Source organism: Bombus bifarius, unplaced genomic scaffold (genome assembly GCF_011952205.1).
Source record: "Bombus bifarius isolate JDL3187 unplaced genomic scaffold, Bbif_JDL3187 scf7180000008239, whole genome shotgun sequence".
In the NCBI taxonomy this organism is placed as follows: Eukaryota; Metazoa; Arthropoda; class Insecta; order Hymenoptera; family Apidae; genus Bombus; species Bombus bifarius.
In genome coordinates, this window is record NW_022884533.1 from 918,269 (window position 1) to 944,143 (window position 25,875).

Sequence of the window (25,875 nt, forward strand, 5' to 3'; positions counted from 1 at the left end):
CTGTCTTTGTTCGTCGCAACCTTTACGAAGCCGCGTTGACGCTTTATTTTTATACCAGCATCGTACATTCATCGAAGGGAAACCGATCGACATTCATGGAAACTCCATTTTTTACAGTAAAACAAAAACAAAAAAAAGAAAAGAAAGAAAGAAACGAAAGGGAAGGAAGGAAGGAGTCGTTTCTGGTCACTTCTGCGAATCAATACCCGTTGTCATCGTATTCGATTGTACGTGCATAGGTTCGAACATTCTCGCCAACAGCAGATACGATTGACTTCTCGTTTCTACTTGTCGCAGGGAAATGTAAAGTCTATCCAGATATCCGAAGTTGAATCGTACACGCGATATACAACACCGAAGGGGGCCGAACTTATGCTTCGATCGTCACAGACAATCGGCAAATCGTTTTATCGATCGCCTAACCGTTCGTACTGGATTAACTCTGACACGATATGGTTAACAAATTCGACGTAACGGATCGTCCTATTTATTCAAATTCCCGGCCTTTCTTTTCAAACGTTTGCCCTCCCCCAATGATTTTGAGTTCGACGATTCGATCTTTACATCGTTAGGTGTTTCGAAGGTATATCGGATCGGTGAATATCATAGGTGTCGAAAGCGTCGAAGGGAAAAACGCAACAAAGTGTGCGAAACGAAGAGGAGGTGGATGTTTTATTTCACAACGACTCGCGGTGCTTAAAGGGAAAGATCCACGAAATCTACTATGCGATATTTCAGCTATCGTTTTGTAATAACTCGCCGCATCGATTCTGTATTACAGCAGCTCCATTCAGAGTATAGGAGCACGTACACATGGCACGAGTACACTGGGCCGCATCAGGAGCATACGGTCGTTCGTCGAGCTCCGCAACCACCGCCGACGTCGAGTAAGTTCACTCTATTTATTATTTAACTCTCCGTTTATATATACATACTCTGTTCACGATCTAGAAAAAGTCAGTCGTTTGATCAGTACGATCTAGTCTCTTAGCTAAATCGTCGCATAGTTTCGATATCGGTATGGTGTTTGAGTAAATAAAACAGCAGCAGAGCACTTTAGCAAAAAAAAAACAGAAGAAAAAATCTACGAAGCGGTTTTCACAAAGAAACTAAAACGAGCAACGAACCTGATTAAGGATGACTGGATAAATTTCCTCAGGCATCCATACCGTGCTGTTTAAAGGTTACATAATTGTCTCCATAAATTCGTTAGAATCATATCAGCAGTCGCGAGCGTGAAAAAGAAAAAAAAAGAGAAGAAAAAAGAAGAGAAAAAAAAGAGGGAAAAATAGTGACGCGTTCCGCGTTTTTATTGCAACAACGTCGCTGAATCGTCGGGTTGAATAACGTTGTTAGAGACGCGATTAACGTACCATAGCCTCGAAATTCATTCGTAGAAATATGCTGCGAACGGCATTTTAGTTTTCACGTTACGAGCGTTCTCTGGTACGCGGCGACGCTTATAGAGAAATACGCATTGAAAACGCGATCGGTGAATTAAGTGGAAAAACGTGTAATGCGAAATTTAAATAGACGCGATGACGATGTTGATAGCGATAATAATAATGATTATGATCACATTTTAGATGAAAGAAGAAATTCACGCTCGTATCACGCTCCAGATGATTCGTACTTATCGACTTCCATTTTTCTCATGATCTTTTCTTCCCCTTGTTAGTATTGTAAAAGGTGTTTAGCGATTTTATTTCTTTCTTTGATCGTGCTACTTATAGTCATCATACATCTGGTCTCATTAATACCGCACACGCTCTGTCGTCACGTTTCACCTCCCGTTTTCACACCACCACCGCCATGTCTCTCACCTTCGTGACTCGTATAATCGTACCATATATAAGTATGTATAACATTTTGTTTCACTACGTCTGTCTTATACGTCCAATTATACCACTGATTTCTCCATAACGTGTACATTCTTTGTTCAGTCTTGTCGATGTTGTGAACTCCTCACACTTTCCTTTCCTCCATCTTAATTCCTTACTTTGATTGCCGACGTTTACGTGAACGTGTGACAAAACGCTTAATTATATATACAGCTATCCTAGATTCTATATTAATACGAGCCTAAACGTCCTATACATCCTCAGAGTCGCGATTCATAAGATCGCAAAACGTCTCGAGACACGTGGCCGTCGATCACGCAGACTATATCAACCCAATCACGGCTCGTGAGCTACCGTGAAAATAATTAATTAATCACTCGGCGTAGCTATCGGTTATCGATAGCGGCCAGGAATTTACAAACGATTCACGTTTGATTTGGCAACGAGCTTGCTTGGACGTTCTCGTGAACGTGGGATCGGTTTTCGGGCCAATTTCTCTCTCTCTCTCTCTCTTTTTTTGTTATCGTTGTTGTTATTGAAAAAGAAACGCAAAGACAAACGGTATCGAAACCGAAACGGGTCACTAGACTAGGCAGCCAAAATACGGATAACCGGAAAAGAGCGAGTTTAGCGAGAGAGAAGTAAAAAGCGAAGAACGTAAAGGGAAAGAAAAGTGAACGAAAGACAACGAGTAAAAGGGAAAAAGACAAAACGAGAAAAGAAAATGGGAACGAGAGAAAAGAGAAAAAGAAAGACGAATACGGTGCCAGCTGCGAATTTTGATTGCAGCGAAGCAACCGAGCGCGAAGCTACAATCGGCCAAGTCAACCGAGGATGAGAACAACGAAGGTAAGACGAACGATCGGAGCTACGCAAACATCTAGATTATTACGGTTTATTTCGCTCGTTTTAGCCCCTTTTTTTTAACACCTTTTGGGGGGTGGAATTTCCACTTTGGCCTTGCTCCGTTTCATTCTCAACTCCGCCCTTCTTTTCTTTTAATCATCCCATTCCCCAGGCGCGAGGAGATCCCATCCAACGTAATTAACCCTTCTGAAGTAACTTTCGCTTTCGGAAACGTCGCCAGACACCTTCTTCCGAGCTCTGTGCCGCGACACCGTCGATACTCGTCGACGTTCTATTCGCGAGTTTCACGGTCGAAGGGTTAATAGAGCATGCTTGCTTGCGGTTGACCGATGATTCCTAAGACTCGGTTCGCATTGCTATTTTGTAATCGCGGTTTTGCATCGCCGAGAACAATCATAACGATAGCCATATAGCGTGTCGAAGAAAAGTAGAAAAGTACCGTGCGATTACAGACCACCGGTCGGTCTCGTGTTTAGAAACAATTCCGTTTTATTCGACCGTTACATACGCATTAATTTCTCGAGGGCAAAGCCGTGCTCGATATAGAATGTTTACGAAGCTTTCGAAGCGACCTTCGAGCTTCGCGAGCTCGAAAAAAAATGCACCGGATTAAAACACAAGTGCGAACCAGGTCTGAACGTTTCAATCTCCTCTCTGCGCTTGCCTCTGAGTTTTGCGACGAATCTCGCGCGAACATTCTCATCTGTCACGTCGGTGTGTGAATGCATCCATTGTGCAGGCTGTGTTTAGGTTGCATCGACTGTCCTTAGGCACGCGTTTCTTTTTCTTTGTACCCGTTAGATCTTGTATACGTAGGGCATGTTGGCATAACCGATCGAGGTACTTCTCTCGAGGAAACGCGCCAAGTGTACAGTCGCTACGATCTTGAAAAACAAAGAAACAAAGAAGATAAGAGAAAAAGGGAGGAGTGGGGGAAAGAACGTATTTCGTCGAGAAGCGTATCTCATCGAACCGAAACGAACAAAGGTGCACCCTTTTGTTTCTCTATCTTGCCCCTTGGAAGAGTCTCGTTTGGAAACGGTGCTCCTTCGAAGACGTTTTACTCTCTTTTGTTTTTGATTTCGTGCATTGTCAAATGTTTTATACGTTAACGTTTGCCAGTCGGACTGTCCGTTATCACGGACCGCTTGAAACACGTACAACCTTTACCTCTGCTCCAAGTAGATACATAGGCTAGATAGATAGTGCACGATGCGCCTCCGCATTTACTTGCACGAAAGTTCGCACAGTGGTTTGCCTCGAAAATGTATCGTTGTATATACGCAGCATATACATATATTGAACTCTATACAACTTGTTACAACTTGTTCCAGAATTCTCGAACTATCAGCTTCGCGATTCGCGCTAAAAATAACCCCTCGGCCCCTCACGGTTTTCGCCAAAGAATTCTCGCCCGAGAAAGTTGAGAAAGAGACGACACGCGATTTTTCAACATCCAACGATTGCTCGATAAACATTGCGTATTGTAAAAAACTCCGAAGCAAATCAATTCCTTCTATAGACAAACGCGGGTTTCCCTGTCCATTTACATAAGATAGAAGGACGATGAATAGTATCCTTGCGCTGCTCGACTTGTCAAGACGTTTCGACGAACCGCTTATTCAACTTTACGTAAAACGGGGAAAACGCGAAGAAAAGAGAAAACGGACTCTGTTTCTATAATTGTTTCCTTTTTCTTTCTTTTCTTTTTTTTTAACATCGAGAAAGAAAGCTTCTTCCTAGTTGTATCTGTTTCTCATTTTATTTGCTGCGTCGATCGCGCCTTTCGATTTAGCGCAGTAGAAACGCATTTCAGTTTTGCATACGTCTCTGCGTTTGGGAGCCTCTTAATTGAAATCGTTAGGTCGAAGGTACCGCGCGCGTTTCCTTAGACTTTTCTGCTCGCCGCATTTCTTTTCGCCTGCACGGCAATCAAACATTTTTCGCGGCGCTTGCCTCTATACTTTTGCCGCGTTGTAGGTGGTGTACGCCCTCCCATTGGACTTCAGGCCGATTGTAGCGATTAATCGTTGCAATTAGACCGCAGCTAATTAATTTTCAATCCCGATTCGTCCCTGCGATTGGCAAAACACATGCCGCTATTCGTGTACGCGTGTGTATAGATACTAGATACGCGTATATGTGCGTACGCGATTATCTCGTACGACCGAGACGCGCGATCGTCTGCGTTCGAAAACTGTCGATCGTGAAATTGCGACGATTAATCGTCCCTACGATCGGACGAGACAATCGCTCGAGACAATTAATTCCCGTGTCGTACGCGGAAAACCATCGACTAGGCTAATGCCCGTCACTGGCTAATGAGCAACGAATTTAATTATCGGCCGGGAGATGCGAGACACCGCCGATATTAGATGAATTTGCGGCAAATTACGCCCACGCAAAACCACCGACTCGCCTAACGGGGATTAATCAACGTGTTACAGGGGCCACGATCGTAGTGGATTCGTCGACGGTCACCCTGGCGTTCTACGTTTTTTCCACTTGAAAACGTACTCGATTCCTCGATGCATCGGACCATCTCTTTCTCTTCCTCCTCCTTATCCTCCTCCTTCCCTCGCCATTCTAGTTTCTTGGCAAACGTAAAGTTATATACACGGAACAGTTGCTACGGACGACGTAAAGTCTTTTATCGCGAAAATATTCCGCAATTTTTACGGTGGAAAGAGCCCAACCGTTTCGGAAGACTAGCGGCGACCCACATTTTCGCTACGATTACCGGTTTACTACACTCTGTTCGGTCTGAAAATTATTCCCGTCTGACCTGTTTTCCACTGCCAACGTTACGACGCGACTAATCAATGCTAGTCCATTGCGTATTGCCCGCGAAATCTTCTTCGAATAGCTGTCAAGTGGCGCGATTTTGCTTGAAAATTCGATCGATTCGAGGAAGCACGCAGAAAACGCGATACGAGAAACGTGCGCGGCTCGTAACATAGTCGAACGACTATCGTATCGGTAATCCGGTGTGTATCTTTTATGACAGTGGCCTCGATGATTATTAGTTCGATTCGATCTCGTTGACGAATCACCCATCGTTATCTCTGCTTAAATACATTAAGCCAGGCAAGCACACGATTCTACGCGTATCGTACTCGTTTCGACGTACACGCTATCCAAATACATAAACACACACGGTCAATATTGTAATTCTAGTCTCTGATTAATATCGACGGCAATTCACGTCCGATGAATAGTTTCTATCGTTTCAATTGGAATCAGCGCGCAAACGTCCGGCTCGATGATTTTGTCCGATGCGCTTACATTTCGATCAGGTTCGAAGGGGACACTTATCAAAAATGATCGATCACGCAGCAAATATCAACTGCGTAAATCAACGTTCTATCGCGTAAATATACGTTGAAATTGGCGGATAAATAGCATCAAACAAACACTCGACGAAAATAACTTTCCCCGCGTGCGAACAGCCGCTTCAGTGTAATTAATTTATTTGCAGCCCGCGCGTTGGGAATCGTCGAAACGTGACGCGACGGAAAGAAAGGAGACGAAAACGGGCAAATCTCTCGTTCCTACCTGTTATTTGCTCGCCTTCTTTTCTTCTGGAAACCGCGAACTTTTACTTTCATCGAAACTTCTCTCGGTGAATCCTTATTCAAAGGGAATGAGAGTTGTTTCATTGGCTGAAACGAGAACGTTAGCCCGTGAAGATAATTAATTCATAGCCAGTAAGTCGAGCGACGGTTGAAACTAGAAGGCGTAGGTGCTAGTGAAAGAGGAGGCGGTTTTATCTGTCTCATACCGGCTATTGATATGCACGGAAATCCTTCTGACAGTTTTCTGGCATGAACTAAAGTCTGCGACATGGGTGACCGAGAAATGCCGGCTGCCAATTATATTACGCGACTGTCACAGCTCACGATGGTATTACAATTAAAGAGAAAAGCAACAAATAGGAAAATGGTTGATGGAAAATTCTCGTCCGTGACTCTTCCGTCTGCTTTTCGATTTAGCAAAGCGAAAGGAGCAAACGATCTTACGTATCAGTGCCTAATGAACGAGCGTCCAGTTTTCCTCATTTTTCTCCTATTTTTATGTCATTTTCTTTCCTTTCCGCCGTTAAGTCTCGTTCTTTTTATGTTTTCGAACACAGGAAATCTTTCTTTTTTTCTTTCGGTATTAAATCAATCTCGCGTGCACCTTCGTTCGTCGATCGACTGAATACTTGCACGTTGCACGATCTTTACGAGTGATCGGAACTTTGATCGTTTCTTTGTCCTATAGACCATTGGTATCACTGCGTTCGATCGTGTTTGCCATGCATATGGAAGTTAAGCCTAACATTATTCATAGATCTTGAAAGTAGAGCATCTGTCTGCGGAATGAAACGAAGCTGATGCATGTTTATTCTTATAAAAAACGGTACCGTGTTATCTTTCGAAGCGATCGTTCGACTTGTGTGGCGATGAAACGATAAAACCGTTTTTTCTATTATTTCCCTTGGTGCATGATCTAATAATTCGGCGGCATAAAACGAAGCATTCCCCTACGGATGATCGAGCAGAGAGCGTCGATCTCTATTCACCTACGCAACTGGAGCACAAAGCTGACATCCTACCGATGCGATTAGCTTCGATCAAAACACACCGGAAGAATTGTCCTTATTCGATAGACCTCGCTATCATTCTCCTACTATCTGATTTAGGTATAGATCGAGCCATTTCCAACAGGATACTGATTTTTCGATTCGATTCGTTCTGCAAACTGGCTCGTTGGTAACAAATCTAGTTCGATTAACAACCGCAAACAGATCAACACTGACACCAAAGTGCACGATATCGTCGTATTAAAGTTTCAACGACGCTTATATAACCGAGTTAATGATCCACGCATCGTCACACGCAGAGACACGCAAACATGGACGTGCAAACACACGCGCCACGTACGTACGCACACAGATAAAACAGTCGCATTAGACGATCAGAAACGAGGAGAGACGAATGCATAGACGCTCAACGTCGCATCGATCATTCGTGTGCACGTTATTGTTGACTGTCCTAGCATCGCCTAGCGATAATGGCCGCACTGAAAGCGGAACATTCGCGACGAATCGGTTGCACGGAAATGACAGAATGCAAACGGAAACGCTTGCACGCGAAGAATCGGCCTGTCTCTCTCAAACTGTCCTCTCTTTCTGTTCTCTTTCTGTCACCTGGCTTTTCCCGAAACACTTCGAAGCTTGGAATCGCGTGACCGAAAGCCGGCACGGCACGACTTATCCTCAAAGTACCGGCGGATTACCGTATCCGGCAACTTTTCCTCGAAACGACAACTTAACTTCGTCTCGTGTTCAACTTTTAACCCCTGTGCGGCGATTTCAACGCCGTCTCTTCGGAATCCGATTTCCGTTGACCTTAATTCAACGCGCGGCGCGTCAGCGACGAAACAGCACCGATGGAAACGCGGTGCCGTGTCGCGTCGATTTCTACGAAATACGATTTCCAGTGAAATCGAAACGACGAATCGTTGAACACGGCGTGGAAATCGTGACGGGAAGGACGCGAGGTCGCGGAACGATGGCGAGATCTCTCCGCGAGAACTCGAGACCGAGAAAAACATCCAGCGGTTCACAAAAGCAAGCTTCGCGAAACTATGAGCCACTCGAGACGCTTTCTAAGCTTTTGTCGCTTATAATCGTCTTTCAGCAATGTTCCAAGCGTTCGAGCCTCGAGAGGAGAAAGTGCCTCTTCCAGTTTCTGCTCCGACAGGCGGCTAGCGAAAATATAGAGAGTTAATTACCAAGCGTGTTGGTAAGAGGGCGAACAACGGCTGCTGGATGCTTATGCGTGGACGTGTTGCTTCGAAAATGAAAAGAAACGAGAAAGAGAAGGACTACAAGTTCATTTTCTTCTTCCCTGCTTCTTACAGAGGAACGCTTTTTTTCCTTTCTACGACTTTGTGTGATCTTCTGTGTGCGGCGTACGCGCGCGTGCCTGCAGATACTGCAAGATGTAGCAGCTTCCCGCTTGTTCTGTGTGTTGTCGCCTCGAGATGTTCGCCTCTTTTTATAAGTTCGTTTCCCGTGACATCGTGCACGTTCTCGGCCGCTGTTTAATTACCTCTATTATCAGAAATCGATTTCCATCCCCAAACGAAGTCTCGAGCCACTCGAGCGTCTCTCCTGGCTGCTCGAAATTTCCTCTAACCGTGCGAAATTACTACCAGCAATAGGGAGAAAGAACGGAATCGATTTCTAAACGATCGTACGTTCGAATCGTGACGCGAACCGAAAGGTTTCTTTCCACTCGTTCGAAGGAGAAGCGGTCGAGAACGCGACTCGTGTAGTGTCCCTTTCGTGTAAACGAAAGACGATAGATACCAAATGAAAGATCTCAAGCAGCCACGTTTATTCGTTTCAGGACCCACTTTGGAACCACCATTGCCACGGCGAAAGAAATGCCCGGAGCTGGCGTACAAAACGCACGAATTCATGACGGCAGCCGATGGAGGAGGCATCGACGCCGTCGATTCGAACGTTGTAGCTGACAAAGTTCGAGTAAGTGCGAGTCGACGAGCGTGCGAACGTCCCGCGTACTTTTCAGATACGACGCAGAACGAACGATTACTCGGACACGAATGAGAAAAAGGTTGGAGACCGACAAACCTATAGCTCTCGTTATCCATGTCGTACGCGTATCGAAAATCGGGAAATCGATAAACGCGTAATCGGTTCGTTCCTATTTTTAATCGACGATAGAAAAGGGGGGATGTGGGCGGAGGGATGGAAGCAACGTAAATGGAGTCGTAAAAGTTTATTCGAAGCTTTCTTCCAACGCGTAACCCGCAGGCCAATTTCCTCAAGTTCTCTGTCAACAAGTCGTCGTCATCGAGTTTCATCTCGCTCGACCTGTTTTTCGAATGCACATTGACGCGTGCGCTTCTCCCGTACGAGCGTCCCTTTCTTACGCGCGTTCCTCGTGAAAGTACGCGAATAGCCATCGAATAGCGTAGCCTACGAGGCTGCACGTCTGAAGTTAACGATCGTGAAATCGTGATTACAGGAAGTTACAACGCAGTCAGGTTTGCCACCGAGTCAACTGAGCAAAGCGATTTCGCGGATCAGCACCGAGTATCGGCTGCAGTTCGCCTGGCCTAGAAGACCTCAACTGACGAATGGCGAGACAATGGCGCCGGAGGTGTTGGCCGCGGGACTTCCTGCAGGTACGACAGGCCCACCTAGAAAATCTCTCAGCATGGGAGCTCTTAAGCAGGGTATCGCCCCTACAGGACCTGCCCCGGTTCACAAGAAACGACCCGGTGATGTCGATCATAAGCGCGATGGTAAATGGAACATCTCGACAAATTTTTTCTCCTCCGATCCAACTTGCGTTTGCTTTCCAAGGGGTCTTGAACCATTTCAAGTAGAAAAAAGTATCGATTTATTTAGTCACGAAGACGTTTCTCCTTCTGGAATCTTTTTAACATTCGCTTGTTTCTCTTTTCCTTTTTTTTCTTTTTTTTTTCTTCTTGTCGATGTATCACAGGGATGCAAGCGTCGGAGTTGGAGCCGCTGGTCGGAGGAACCGGGGCCGACACCATCGACGGAGTGGTGCCCGAGGGCGACGAGCGCGAGGAGGATATGCCGGACTTGAAAATAGCTTTCAGGTCAGAATTCAAGATGACGTATATTAATCCGAGCTAGCTTATCGTACACGGTCCCGTATGCAGCATCGCGTAGACGAAGAGATTCGAAGGGAAGAACGAGAAAGCATCTACGACGATCCGAGGTCGATTGCGACGTGTTTCGCGCGTGTATATCACACTCATCGAGAATGAGAAAAAAGAAAAAAAAAAAAAGAAGAACATACGCTAGAGTACCCTACAACCACGATTGATTCTTTTCAGGGGTAAAAAGTCAGGTAGGACCGTAAGGATATCGGATGATAAAGGGCTGAGCAAACCGCAGAAGAAACCGTTTCCTACGTCTGATGTCATCGAGCTTAGACGACTCGCTGACGAGTACAAGGTAATTCCGGGAACAAAGATGCCACTGTTCCATCCTTTCTTTCGCCGATATTTATTCTTCGAGTTTCAATTTGGAAACGATATTCCCCCTTTACACCTTTCTTAGTGTCTTTCGTTTCTCGAGTGTTCCCTAGGCAGGCTTTCGCCATCCATAGAACCATTAGTGTACGTGTGTCTTTGTAAATATCCTAAGTGTTACAAATACAGAGCCAAAGGATGAACGTTGTCGATTTACGAGTGCATTCAAACTTGCATGTGTTCGTCTTATCATTTTTTTTTTCAACGATTTCTGAACGTTTGATTCACAACACGACTCAATATCGATCGGCCATCATCGTCAACGATCACGACAAATCTCTACGATCTTCTGTCAAACTCATATACTCATCGTACACATGCATGCACATATTCCTCAGACGTCAAAACCGATCGAAATCAACGAAAATCGTTTGCACACGAAACGTAGTACGATCTGTGTCTTCCATAGCATGTTCTCTATACACGCGCGCGCGTGTGTGTGTTTGTGTGTGCGTGTGCGTATGTGCGCTCGCGCGCGCCATAGTGCCGCTGCAAACGCGTTATAGCTTAGCGCCTAGGAAGTAAAAAGCAACAGAATGATTGATTCTGATTTATATTAGCATCGCGACTGGGGTTGCGGTCTGGCAGCAGAGGACGAGGCTTCGCTGTGGAAACGAGTCTCCAGTAACCACGCTCTCAACGCGCTGTCCCTTGCCAGGCCAGTACACTACTCCACTCTCAAACATTCAAGTTTTCCATGTTACTTGACAATCAATGTCAATGGTAAACGGTATCCGTTTCGCAACGCGATGAACAGAAATATAAAGGTAGAAGAACATCGATAGCAAACGTTAAACAAATTAGACGTAAACGAAAGCTGATTGTACGAATGGAAGGAAATGAAATTTGCCGATGAATTGACGGATAAAAAATCGTTAGAAGTAGTTGCACTCTTGCGATATCAGACGGATTGTTGGTTATTTTCGAATATGGCTATCCATCGAGCTACGAGCACGATCGATCGATCGACAATTTTTCAAATTTACATATTATCCATTCTCGTTGGTACGTATAATTCTCTAGTACTGTGAACGTAGCAGTATCGGCGTATGCATAGGGAGCATCGGCGTTTGACTTGGCACGATTGGATTCTACTGGCGTCCGACTTATCAGGAATGCGACATCGGTGATTAATTTGACGATGAGTTCTAGCATTTATCGTGAATATTCGCTAACCAATTATCGTCAGAGACAGAGACACCTCCATTCATGTACACGCTCTACTCGAGCCAGAGAAAGAGGAGAAAAGAAAAGAAAAGAAGAGAGTCAAGCGTAGTTGTACAGGGACGAATTGTTCGAATCTTCGTACGGGTTTTGTCGTAGCTGCCTTTTATTTCTTCCACGCGATTGTGCCTCGTGCCGAATTGTCAGTGGAAGAAAAAACCCGGTGACAAGTGGTTGCATATTTAGGTCAGTGACGAAGGAAGAGAAAGAAAAGGAGAACACGAGGAAGGTCGCCCCCGTTGCAGCCACGATGACCATGCCCCCTGCTGGCCGACCATCATCGGTACAAGCCAGACCCGTTCACGGAATTTTGCATGACGATTTTAAAGTGGTACGTACTTGTCCACTAACGATTCATTAATCCCAACGATATCGATAAAATTGATGTATCGGCCGACAGGACCCGGAAAGAGCCATTGCTCGCGCAAGGAAAGATTTCTTGATCCGCCATCACTTGGATCGTACAACTGGCGTGGGTAAGTACATCGAAGTAATTTCAAACGGTGCAACAACGAATTTTATGAAAATAGAAAAAACCTGTTCTCCTTTCCTGTCAGGTGACGGTGCACTACTTCCCTCTCCAACGAGAGAGAAGTTGGAGCCCGTGATACCACGACGTCGAGAGGAAACGAAAGAGCACCGCGAGGAGATTCAGCCTAAGACCAAGTCCAGTCCTAAGAACAGTCCAAGAACCGGTCGTTCTCAGAGTCTTGGTCCTACCGTGACCGAACGTCGTTCACCTAAACGTCAACCACCGCGTGCACCGTCCGTCACTAAAGACGCCAAGGTATTTCTTTAGGAAAAAGCCTCGATGGCAACTAGCTACGTTCTCGTCAAAGAGACTTAGTCGATATTTAAGACTCGATCACGTGTAAACTGGAAATAATTCCAAGATTAATTCAATGATACAACATTATCGATCGAGTGCCTTTTGTTTAGGAGAAAGAAAAGGAGCCGAAGGACAAGGAGAAAGAGCAAAGGGAAAAGGGCAGTGAGCCTGAAAGGCACCCACGACCGAGTAAGTAGCACGAACAGGCATCGATACGTCCTTTGTCATCTCTTTGTATCGGTACAGTCGATCGATTTAGTATTCAAGAGATCGTAACCCAAATCGATTGGCGCTCGTAATCAATTACGAGTTCCGTGTTTTGCATTTTCGCATATACCATTGAATTTGATTGATTGATTTGGATAGAAGTCTTTATACACATTATTTATATACATATTATGCGAGTTTGGTCTGCTGTTTGCTCTTGTGGGTCCCAAAAGCCAAACCGTTCGTCATACCTGACCGTATTTACCCTGTTCGAATCGTGTTGCAAGAGACATCCACCGCTTCTAAGAGTATCGCTGTACGTGCTTGTATCTTTCTTTGTTCGTACGGGCCGTAACTTCATTGAAAAGTGTCGATCGTAGAAAGATTCGTCGCAGGCCGATCTGCAACGCGCATCTTCTTTGTCAAATGAATTCTTTAAGCGGTGTGTGTCGGACGCGTTAACTGCCAAGTGGTCGTTAATGTTTTAGGCAAATGCATGACACTCCTGTTTAATCGTTTCTATCTTTTTGTCTTTGCCTATGAGTCCAAATCTCTAGTAATCAGTAGCCCTATTGATTGTCCGTGCAGAAAGTTTTGCAACATGTTGTTTACCCCTTTCTTTCCTGAACAACCTCCGTAAACCGCGAATTAGCCCAACCAACTCGTTTAACCGTTCTTACAATTAGCTATAGCAGAATGTTCAATGTCAAACATATATAGTATCGGACAATGGAATCGATCGAGTAAATTAAAGCTATCTGGATAAGTGTGTCCCTTTTTGAACGCCGAGCATTAGCAAAAAAGAAAAAAGAAAATACCGTCATCTTTTATGAAAATAACACATCAACGCGCTTGATCCAAGCATCATCGATAGATAATCCTTGTCACGTTGTTTCACGTATCAATAATATTGTTTCATATATCTGCACCTAGCACCATGACTTTTCATCCTACGTGACGCCTCTCGTTCACTCGTAATCATCACCAGTCACATCTCTTCGATCTACCATCGTCCTTCATCATCGTCACGGTCGTGTAGTCAGCCAAATAGTCATCGTCATTTCGACTCATCCATTGAACCATCTAACGCCGAGGCGGTGAGCAACAAGCATTCGTACGTCGGTCGTAGTCGCGTCGCTGCAACTTCAGCTCATCTGAACTCATTGAAATCATTGGTCTCAAGATAAACGAAAAACCGTACTATCCATTATTTGATATATCCTATCACTGTATGCTATCGATCGAAATCACTGGATGCATCGAGGTAGAGATAAATCTTTGATAAAACAAACATCCCTTGCGCCCGTTCATTCAGCCCTCTACCTCCAACCCCCGTTTCTGTCCTCTGTCAATCTATTCAGTCATTAATCAGGCTAAAAGTTGCTCGCGCGAAATCGATCGCGATCAGATCGACGATCGTCCGAGCATCGTGATCGGATTGATCAGGAGTGGTAGCGGGTGTTTCAGTCACGGGCCCTGGCCGTGTGCGTTGGAGCATACGGGAACCGTCGACGGTTTCCTCGGCGGGTTCGTCGATCAGCGTGCCGCCATTACCGCCACCACCCTCGGGCCCAGGGCCTACTCCGTTCTACAGGAGGTCCCCGCAGGTCCATCGGAAATGTACGTTCTCTGTACCATGTACCTGCTGCCCGCTAGCCCGTCTTTCACGTATTTTAGATATCTCTACAACCCTTCATCCTGCACCAGTTACCACCCGATCACCGTTATACCCTGTAACCCTCCTGCCTTTAACCCTTGAACAGTTTAGATGCTCACATAGGATAGAAGAGAACGTTAAACATAGAAATTACTATTACGATACAGTGCAGTGTCTGTTTATCTAGTTTGGTTAGTCTATCGTGTCTTTTTTCTTTTCTTTCGATTAAACTGTTAAAGGGTTGAACCGTGTATGAAATCGCGTTGGTCCCAACGACGATAGATACTCGATAAGAAATTCGTTGAGAAACGTTAGGATTAAAGTCGATTTTCGAATTATTATTGCTGGCAATAATTGGGAAGTTCTGTGTGGTTCGACACGCGGTTGAATATTATCCCGTTTAAATGATTTTCTAATCGCGAATACCGCCGCAATATCAACCGAAGCTTATCCGTTTTTTTATCTTTCTCTCTCTCTCTCTCTCTTTATCTCTCTATCTCTTTCTCTCTCTTTCGCTGTTCCAACTGTTCAAGATTCATCTATGCTCGAATATTCTTTGATTCGAAATAATTTTCGAAAAAATAACGTCGAGACCGACTATATACTTTACGTACGTGTGCGTATCGCAATGAAATTCCGCGGTCGCAACTTAGTCGTCTACCGTGATGCGACACGTCTTTTGCGTATACCGTGACTACTTGGAAACGGAAATACGAGGAGACCTCGATATTCGAGTGTGGACGTAATTCTGAGCGGGCTCGATAACACCGGGAGACCCTTCAGCCCTCGACAACCTCTCCAATAAGAATGAATCTCAACGAAACGGTGCAGCCTTGCTTAAAATGTTTAATCGGAACGAACTTTTAATATACGAGCCACGTGGACTACGGAACGCGGATTAAACATTCAAGTGGATCGCTGAGAAACTTTGCATCGTAAAAGGATCGAATTTAACGAAATACATCGTTGCAAAGTCCGAAAGACGCGGAACGTTTTTACAGCAACGCGTTCTCCAAATATTCCATCCAATCTAATCCGACGTAGCGTGTTCGAGGTGCTTCGCTCTACACGCGGATGTTACATTTTAAGCATGGCGATGCATCAGCGAATACTGTCTTACGCTCTCTACTAATTTCCCTTAATGAGGACGATGGGCTTTATTCATCATTGTACTTTGTGTACCGTATGTTCTAGCCTTCCTCGCAACCACCGCTCCCCCCTATCGCCCTCTTCATCACGCGAAACCCTCGACCACTACCACAAGTACCACCACAATTACCACTACTACCACAACCACCACTACCACAACTACCACTACCACAAACACGACAAGTACAAGCGTAAAACCCCCGGTAAAGCATTCGGTTCATACGAGTGTCCATCACCCACCTACGTCGAGCGCTGCTGCTGCGGCCAGGCCGGACCGTGTTAAAGATATAAGCCGGTCCCACCAAGGTCCGAACGAGGCAAAAACGGGCCGCGACCAGACAGCTGCGGCTGCGGCCGCAGCCGCCGTCGCCGATCCATCCAAATCATCCTCCGATAGTCGATACGCGTCAAACCAAGCCGCTACTGCCGTCCAACCTAGTAAGTAGCATGCTCTCTGCCAAAAAAAAAAGGCCTGTGTTCTTCTCCGTTGCCTACATAATTTTGTTCGCTCGAACACAACTAAACAACGCTTTCCGTGTCTTCGTTGCTGTCATTATCGTTGTCGTTGTCGTTGTTACCATTACCGTTATCGCTGTTGTTGTCTTTGTGCTGTTCTTATATATAACTACATCTTTTCTCTGTCTTTCTCTCCTCCACCGGTTATCCGTACGCTTTTCCAATCTTTCTTTATTCTCGACTTCCTATTCTCGTCTTCGTATATAATCGCTACTCGAATCCCTACTCTTCCTCTGTTATCTCATCTCGTCTGTCCGTCTTTCTTTTCACGTTTCTCTTATTTTCTTTATGCGCTCTTTACCGTTCCGCCGGTACAACAACCGGGGAATATCCTTCGCACAACTTATACTTCCGGCGCGAAATAGAGCGGCCGATTCTCTGTGCGTTCCTCCTTTCTCGTCACGCTTTCATCGTACAGATTACATACCGCGCGTTTTCACCCGGCACACGCGCCTCTCGGCAACCGTGTTTTTAAAAATCCACTCCGCTGCTGCATCTCTCTATCGCTCTGTCCGCGTCTTCCCGCGGTAAATCAAGGGATTCGAGGTAGCTTCGTATCCAACTGTGGTTTGTTCTTTCCGCCACGCTGAATCCGTCTCGCAGACGTGCCTTTGTGCGTAGTCGGAGCTGTCGACCGTTTGTTAGATCAGCTTTTCGCACCAACACCTGCACCGAACCACGATTCGAGTCGTCACACTCCGCAGACACTCGAGCAAAAGGAACGAGAGGGAAAAAAAACATGTACGGGAGTTAAGAAGAACGAATCAGGTGGCAGTTAAACGTAAGTGTGCTTCCAACACCGACGAACGATCATTCCGGCCAGAAAACACGAAAACGTTCTTTTTCACGCATAGAGAGACAGACACAGGCGCAACGTGATTCTGCTTGGCTCGTGATATGCGTATCAAGCAACGCGCGACTCTTTCGTTCTTTCCTTCTTGTACTCTCTTTTTTCCTTTTCTTTTTTCTGCCTTTCTTTCTCTGGTCGTGTATAACTCACAGGGTGCCGCGTTTCGTCAGATCAAGGGCCTACGAGAGGAAGCAGAGAAAAGAGGGAAGCAGATTATCCGCGATGTTTCACCACCGGTCGGTCGACGTGCAATCGAGTAAATGTTTCTGCGGTAGAGAAAGAACAATAGCCTGTATGTTAGAGCCCTTTGTCAACCTGTTGCGTGGCCGTGCAACATAGCCGCACATTTACACACATACTATGCCGACACACTAAATCTATGTATTTACTTATCTATCTATGATCTATGTATTTGTGTATACATGTCTCTTCCTGCATTCTGAGTACGCTAGTGTACTTTTTATTCGGATGCTCTGTGCCCATTGTGTAGACCTCTCGTCTAGCCACGAATTACAACCGATTTACGATATCAGCGCTCGATGACTCGACCAACGCTATTTTGTTGCCTTCCTTTTCGCCGATGCCACTGATATAAATCCTTCGACGAAGGACGAGATAAGAGTCCTCTCCTTTTAGCGTCACACGTGGTATTCGACGTTCCGATCTTCGTTAGAGATTCGAGTAGAGAAAAAAAGGAAACCTCGTAACAATTCGAAGCATCGAGTGCAGTTCCGCCCGAACTCGGGCAACGAAACGGATCGACGAGCATATATCAAATCGTTAAAAGCGTGGATAAAACGTTTCAGTGACGGCAGAACCGCAAGTGAACGGGGACGTGACCGGAGGAGATTCGAGCGTCGCGTCGACACCGCCGTCACAGACGCAGTCGCAGCCGCCCGTTTCGGCCACCACCGCAAGCCCGTGGATCGACGACGAGCCGGTAGTGAAAAGCCCGCCAGAACCGACAAGGGTAAAGTCTCCGGAGCAGATGATCATGCGCTCCCCGGAACCGGTCAACTGGACGGTGCCATTGGACACCGGCAAAACATTCACTGTCACTCAAAACGTCAGAGAAGGTAGCTAATATTTACATATTTTTTTGGAACGTTTTCGTTCTTCTAATAGAATAGAAAAATTGAGAAAGTATTCCGATAGACATCGATAAAGCCAGTTTGGAATCGTTTTGTCAACGACTCTAAACGATGGAACTCGATATATCGAAACGTGTACGTGATGTCTCGGACAGGCTGGGTTACGGAAGAGACAAACGACCGGTTCTCATGATCTCTTTAATCCGTTTATTTTTAAGAACCTTTGACGCGTCCGCATAGCGAAGCGAAGAGCTGGGCACCTTCGTCGGTTCCGTCGGCCCCGCAATCTGCACCACCTGAATTGGCGGCACAGCACAAATCGCAGCATTCTCAGCATTCCGGATATAAGTCACCAGAAAGCGAAAGCGTTTCTATCGGTAGCTTTAGCGGCTTGAACGGGCACAAGGATATGGATTCCGAAAGGGATAGTCCATTGCCTTCGAACGTTCAGGCTGGCGGCACCACCGCACTCGATGAAAATGTAAGGATCTCTGTTTTTAATCGAAACATTGTCGATGATATCGCAAGAAAAGTGAGAGTTTGTTTATCTCTATCTCGATCCGAAACTGAAGGAATTTCTAGAGAAAATAAGAATCGTATGCTCGTTGTAGGAAACAGACGGTACCGAGGAAGAACCCAAGGAACAACAGAGACCGGAGCCATCGATAAAACCTGTATCTGGGACGAGTTTAAGATGCCTAGAGGATCCGAGTTTCGAATACGATAGAAAGAAAGAAGCTGGTCAACCTGCGACGACAACAACCATGACGACACCTTTATCGTCTACGGTTCCTCAGCAAGGTTACCGTATTCTAGAAGCTGAATCGCCTCAGGGTGGTACCACCGAGGGCGGTGGTGGCGGTGGAGGTAGCATGGGTGGGTTAGGAAGTAGTAGCGGCGGTGGTTATCACGTACTGGAAGCACCAACGGTGGTTCCAGGCTCCGCACAACGTTCTGCAGCGAGCGAGGTGCTGGAAAAGGCGCGAAATCGCTTCGATAAATTCTGGGGGAAGGGCAGCAGCTCGGAAAATTAGAGCGTTCGAAGGAAGCTGATAAATAAACGTAGTAGTTAACGTCCTCGAAAGCGGGGGAGCAAGCAGAAACGAAGGAAAACGAAGGTAGAGAATGAAAACGAAGAGTAAGAGATGAAATAATTCGACGAGGTTCCTGTGAAAGCTCCTTTCGTGGTTCGTCTGCTCGTTCCTGTTGTTTTTCAGCGGGAAGGAGATATTTCGTAGGTTCCTTTCCGTCTTACTCATCACGTGTTGAACGTTCTTCGTTCGTCCTGAAAAGCCTCGAGAGATCTAGATGCTTTCTTTATGTTCGACGTCTCCGGAACGAGAAGAAGAGTCGTGACGATTAGAGAGGATTTTTTTTAGGAGAGAAACAGGCTTAGAGGCGAGTACTTGAATGCGATCGATAAAGTACCTCGAAGGAGAAACGTCTCGTAGCGAAGAAGAATTGACGAACACCTGCTCCGTAAGACGATCGAGAACGAAGACGGTGCGTGCAGGCAACGCGTCAGTCTCGTTGAAACTCGAGGAATAGTTGGGAGACACGCGTTCGATGAATATACATGTACACATCTACACGATACACGCGCGTACACGGGCAAAGATTTGTTAAGTTACAGCGATCATAGTCATTCAAGCAAAAATCGATCTTGACTTTGAGACGATCGAAGAATCGAAAGGACGAATTTCCAATCTACACACAGATCACGCGGATACTCGGTTACCCATAGATACACCAAAATGTCACACGATACTACACGAAAGGACACATAGAAAGACACGCAGTTAGACGAACACACGCGAGTCAGTAAGTTTCTAGGATATTTCAAGTGATCTCGAGAGATCTGCCGTAGTTAAGCCCGAATTCTTTTTCCATTGATGAAGAGAACAAAAGAACGAAGAATAAAAGTGAAAATAAGATAATATCGTGGCGAATCGAATCGCGAGGAAATAAAATACGGCTTGTCGCTATAAATAAGAAAGGAAGGATATAATAGCCTTCGGCCGCTTCGTGCGTTTTATATAAGTCTATATACAGAAAACAATTACGTACGTATACACGAATATGAATGTATACAGTTAATGGGTATCGCACTCGCGGATCATACGATCACGGTACCGACAAAATTCCTCGGATCTTTCCCGTCGATCGTTCGACCTCTCATCTCCTCAATCACTGGCTCTATATGTATTTAGAAAGAAAGATTTTTAGCAAGAAAATTAATCGTCCGATAGATCCGTTGAATTATCGATGGCACCGTGGAAAGGTTAGTTTCTTTTAAACACGAAATCATTTTCTTCGAGCGTTTGCCGATCCAGGAAATGGAAACTCGTTCCATTTCCGCGTGGAATTCTCGATCGTTCTAAAAGAAATTTACAGAATCAAGAATTACTGCTGCACAATGTTAACATTCCTCGACTTTGCAAGTTCATACAAATTTATAAAAATTATCCGTTCTGTTCTTGTTTCTGTCATGTTTTTAGTTGAAGGAAGATCATTAGCCTCTCTCTCTCTCTCTCTCTTTCTCTTTCTATATATATACATATACGCTAATGTTGCCCGACAAAATTTCTTGAAGGACGATCGAGCATCGTACGACGAAGAACTTCCCGGAAGCCTGACAAATAGAAACTACCACCAGCCAGCGAAACGAATTACTGTAGTGAGGCGTAGTGTTTTTTTCACACATGACAGGAATTCTCGAGGTTCACGATTTAGATATCGAAGGAACAACCGAGGACAACAAAGAAAGACGAGTAGGAGAATTCGTACTTGCGAATTAGTCGAAATCGTCGGGAACCGACGAGAATCGAGGTGAAACGAAGGGCCAATTCCTTCGGATCTCGCGCAAAAATCACGCTTTCACGCGTCGCTTCGATTTACGATTTGAAACTTGGTGCTAGTCGAAAATGCATCGAAATTACGGAGCTACGAAATCGTTACGGAACAAGTTGTTAAACCGAAGGAGAAACGGGACGAAGGAAGAAGCGGTGAACGCTATTCTCCCGTTGCACGCTGCATTCCGTCTGATTTCTTATATGACAAATTCATTCGTACGTTTCTCTTTCGAGCTAGTCGAAGACGAAGAAGGAAAGAGGAGAAAAATTTGACAAGCTCGGGGCTCGATAACGAGGGTCGTGCTCCTGTCTTGGGGGAAGAAAGCGAGCAGGCGCAAGAAACAACAAATACGAGCAACAATATAATTCGAGAAAGTAACAGTTGACGGTGAAACCAAACGGATGATACCGAAACAAGAACTGTCAGGATAAGGCATATTTCGTGATTACGGGGAGAGATAGGAGCCCCTTGTTCTCACTTCGAGGACGATGGAAGGAGAGGAAAGAGAAATGCGGAGAAGAAAGAAAAAAATACGAAAGGAATCGAACGATGGAGCTTTTTCTCTCTTTCACGCGCATTTGGTACACCGGTACACCACACTCCATCCAGATCCACGTCCAAGAGTCAACCAACCGTAGTGAAGCAGTATAATGATAATGATTAATATGATAAACGATACTCTAATAATAAAGAAAAACTACTAAGGCAAAAAAAATGAACAAAAAAATGAAAAAAAAAAGACGTATGGTAAAAAGTTTACTGAATGAACGACTGACGAGGGATTCGACGAAAGCGTAAAAAAGATCATGATAACGACGAAAGATCGTGGCTAACATTTTTGGGAATGGTTGACCCAACGATAACCAATCGATGATGATCGTTTTAGTTCTTTTCCTTTTCCGTTTGTGTTTGTTTCGGCGAAATTATTCGTAGCTTTCTACGAAACGAAAGGAAGAAAATGATCCAAGTAATTCTATAAAGAATCAATGTAACGTCTTCGAAAGTTTCTCATTTGACAGATCATTCGTGTTCGAAATTGTTTACTTTCACGACATTTTTTAACGATCCGATCTAATCCCATGGTTTTTCTCACAGAGAATATCAAAGTGATCATGATTATTCACGGTAGCAAAAATATTGAAATTCATCGTTGATTAAGCTGTCGTTCCAAACAGTATGAGACCTATCGGTACGATATTACCGGGAACACGGTTTTCTTCTTTCTTTTCTACGAGAGTTACGATCCCGTCTACCCCTTTTTTCCCTCGATTAATCCCTTTCCTTTCCTTCGGTTACGTTTAAAAACTAGTAACCTTTACGTCTGCTTACACCGATCTGTCTGATTCATGACAGAGACGAACACGGTTGGATGGAATGCGTGTAAAATGATACAGGAAATACGCGGCTTTGATCAGAGATTTATTATTTATTCTTGAAATCTTCGATGCAGTGGCGGATTATTAAACAATCTATATTCTATAATCTATATTCCGGGTCGAATTTCTTATCTTCTAAATCGTAAGGACGATTGTTCCATTATTTTTTCAAATATCCATGTTCGATGTACGTGTGACTTTTAGTATTAAATCCGTCTCAGCTTCGACGTTCAATTTAGCGACTCTTGTGCACAATACGGTGAACGGTAGCAGATTTCGTTTAGCGAACTTGTGTCAAGTGTCGGAAGCTGTTTTAAACGCGCTCGCCATTTCGGTGAACACGATCTATTGTGATAAGCGCTCAATTATTCCATTCCGCGCGCAATAGCCTTGAAACTGGAGTTACTATTTAATTAGAACGAGCAGAAACTGAAATAACGCTGTTACGACAGTTCGTCGAATATTTCTAAGAGATTCACTCGGAACAGTGGCGTTGTACAAACTATTATTATTACTGCGCTGTTACTACGATGATTATTCTAATTGCGTAATTGCGATGATTGTGATAATGTATATTTACTTGTTGCCACTTGTTAGAAGTGTGCGTTAGAAGGTTTTTGAAAGCGCCACCGATTCGACGAATTTCATGTTGTTTCCATTTCTTTTTCGTTTTTGTTGCTAAATCGAAAAGCTAAGAAGAAGGGAGCGCAAGAGGAGAAAGAGAAAGGCATTGAACAGTTTGGTGTAAGCGCATAAAAACGGAGACGGAAACGTTGATCGACAAGGCTCGTAGCCGCTTTAAACGTGTCGAAGAAGCACCTCGCAGAAGCTTACACTGCCCATCCGAATTTAGAAGCTGATTTGTCCTGTGATTTCCAGAACGTCACCCACCATCTTGTAGGGCTATTATATATATAAACTGCTATATTTTGCTGGAAGCAGAAGTCGCGAGACACGCGTGCGGCATGGCACGGAGGAAACGCAATTTCATAAACCAAACCTATCAGACCTATCAACTGGCCGCCGTGTATTCGAAAATTGTTCCTGTTTCCGAACGAGGTGAAAACTTAACGAACACCGTGGAGAAATCAAGCATTTCAAACCTTTATACATTTGTTTTTATCGTGTACGTCGATGGATAATCAATGGACATCGAGCTTGAACCGTTTGTAAGATTTTTCGCAAGACTACAACAACGCCCTTCTGTTAGGCGAAATTCACTATATGTATAAAACCTTCTTTCGTTTCTATATGATTACGCGTGTCTAAACATAAAGGAATTATGTCTAGGAAGAGGCTTGGAAATTCGAGGATCGAATGTTTACGATAATCTTTTCTTTCTAGTCGATCGAACGATTTGTTGTTTCGCGTAAACGTTTTCTCCTTCTAAACTGTCGAACCAACGTTTCGCTTCTCGTCGTTCCAAGCCTTTCTTCTCGCGTACACGCGTGGACAGATTTCAGATTCTATCACTGTCGAAAACAAGTTGCAAAACCATCGACGAACGGGCCTTAAGAGAAACGGCAAATCCCGTGAACGTGCTGGCCACGTTCTGGACACGCGCATTTTTTCTGTGTCCAACGATTCAAGATCGAAGAGAAAAGCCGATAGTACGCGGAGTAAAAGTACAGTTTCCTAATACGTTAGGAGACAGACCTTCACGATGCAACCAAAATTGGCTAGGTAGAAACTCTGATGATAGATACTACTATCGTGAAAATCATTTTCTTTCAAAACAAGTAGGAAGAAATTACAAAATAATATAATACGTGAGTGATTACCGTTTGGGGTTTCGCCTGTATTCTCGCCTCAGTTTTTATGCCTACTTATACATACTTAGATAGGTTGTACGAAACACATATAAAATATATCTATATACATTATATAGTATATTATTAAAAAACAATGCGGGTGGAAAGAAGATGACGTTAGAACAACGATGGTATTTAAACGAAAAAGGCTGAGGGGATAAAGCAAAGCAAAGAGGCTGTTTTGTCAGAATAAGAGAATCGTGTGTAACTGATCAACTATTATCGCAGAAATAACGACGACGAGTATGCTTTACAACGAATAGAATGAATGATTATCCGGTACTGATTGGGTCGATTCTTAATTTTCTTAAAACGTTAATAATCTCGAATCAGGAACCGTACGATTTCTTCTGGTACTTTTTTTTATTTTTCTTTTTTTCTTTTTAGGAAGAACATAAATCATTGATCGGTTTATTTGTAACAAAGGAATGCGACACGACAAGATTTCTCGTATTTTACAAAACAGATGGACAGACAGTAGTAAGGGAAATCGAACGAGTACTGCAAAGTTGAACGATCGTGATCGACGATACCAGAAAAGTATGCGGATGACGTGTTTCTTCGTTTATATTTTGTCATACGAAAATCTATGTACGCGTTTCTTCGATCAAGTACATAATCACTCGTTATGTCGATGAAATATCGGATCTGAATCGTTTGCTGTAATGTAACATCTGGTTATTTCATCGAGACGTTATTTCATGACGTTGCAAGATATTTCAAGATAAAAATTTTAAGAAATTTCAAATCATACGCGAAATTTTTAACTTCGACTTACTGCCAAGTCATGATATCTAGATATACAAACACAATTTCCTGTCGCGTTACCGCAAACGATTCGATCGCTATACATCCGATCCCGATTCTGAAATTTAGGCAACGATATTCCAATATCTCCTATTTCAATATCTCACGTAATTTAATAAATAACAAAAACGCGATAACGAGCGGCTGGAAATTTCAGGAGACCGACTTCTTCTTTCGCGATCACTGACCGTCTTCTTTTTTTCTCATATTCCCTTCCCACGCTCAATGTGCACATTCCGGGACCGACGATGATCTATGTAAAAATTTGTTGTTTGCGAACGAAAGCAAAAGAGAGGAAATGAGAATGATTACTTAACGTGGGTTGTTACAAAAGAACAACTATCACGGCGAGCGTAAATGTTAAGCATTACGTAACACTACGGTACTTTTGCGCATCCCCTTCTCGTCCAAAATTGCGTTTTTACTCTCCGATTGCATCGTAGAGAAGGATCATTTATTACAATAATTGCAGATTATTATGGCTATATATATATTATATATATATATATAAATATATATATTATATATTAGAAATTGAAATACTCGTAATAAAGAACACGCCGACGCTTCCTCTGACCCTGGACTCTTTTAATTGTGTTTCGGAAAATTAATTTCCTTTTTTTTTTTAATACACTGCCGTTTACCACACCACCAACCTTCGATACCAATTTCCTTAAAAAACATAATTACTGAGGAATATGAAATAATACGCGCG

The 25,875-nt window shown here is 44.2% G+C and overlaps 1 protein-coding gene across 22 annotated transcripts in view; it reads left to right on the forward strand.

The window, feature by feature from the left end:
- LOC117211590 (proteoglycan 4) overlaps positions 1–25,736 on the forward strand; it is a 44,812-nt gene extending 19,076 nt beyond the window's left edge. For 2 of the 22 annotated variants that reach the window (XM_033455622.1, XM_033455628.1), the window contains 16 exons: positions 785–887; positions 2,631–2,690; positions 9,107–9,243; positions 9,749–10,118; positions 10,232–10,352; positions 10,593–10,713; positions 11,351–11,448; positions 12,201–12,345; positions 12,415–12,490; positions 12,545–12,801; positions 12,954–13,032; positions 14,518–14,670; positions 15,902–16,294; positions 18,029–18,298; positions 18,532–18,794; positions 18,925–19,347. In XM_033455622.1, coding sequence (XP_033311513.1) covers positions 785–887; positions 2,631–2,690; positions 9,107–9,243; positions 9,749–10,118; positions 10,232–10,352; positions 10,593–10,713; positions 11,351–11,448; positions 12,201–12,345; positions 12,415–12,490; positions 12,545–12,801; positions 12,954–13,032; positions 14,518–14,670; positions 15,902–16,294; positions 18,029–18,298; positions 18,532–18,794; positions 18,925–19,347 — 3,069 coding nt within the window. Of the gene's footprint in view, positions 1–781; positions 888–2,630; positions 2,691–9,106; positions 9,244–9,748; positions 10,119–10,231; positions 10,353–10,592; positions 10,714–11,350; positions 11,449–12,200; positions 12,346–12,414; positions 12,491–12,544; positions 12,802–12,953; positions 13,033–14,517; positions 14,671–15,901; positions 16,295–18,028; positions 18,299–18,531; positions 18,795–18,924 lie in introns of all 22 variants that reach the window. The other 20 variants (XM_033455626.1, XM_033455627.1, XM_033455624.1 and 17 more) reach the window with 18 other exon arrangements.
- The last annotated feature ends 139 nt before the right edge of the window (positions 25,737–25,875 follow it).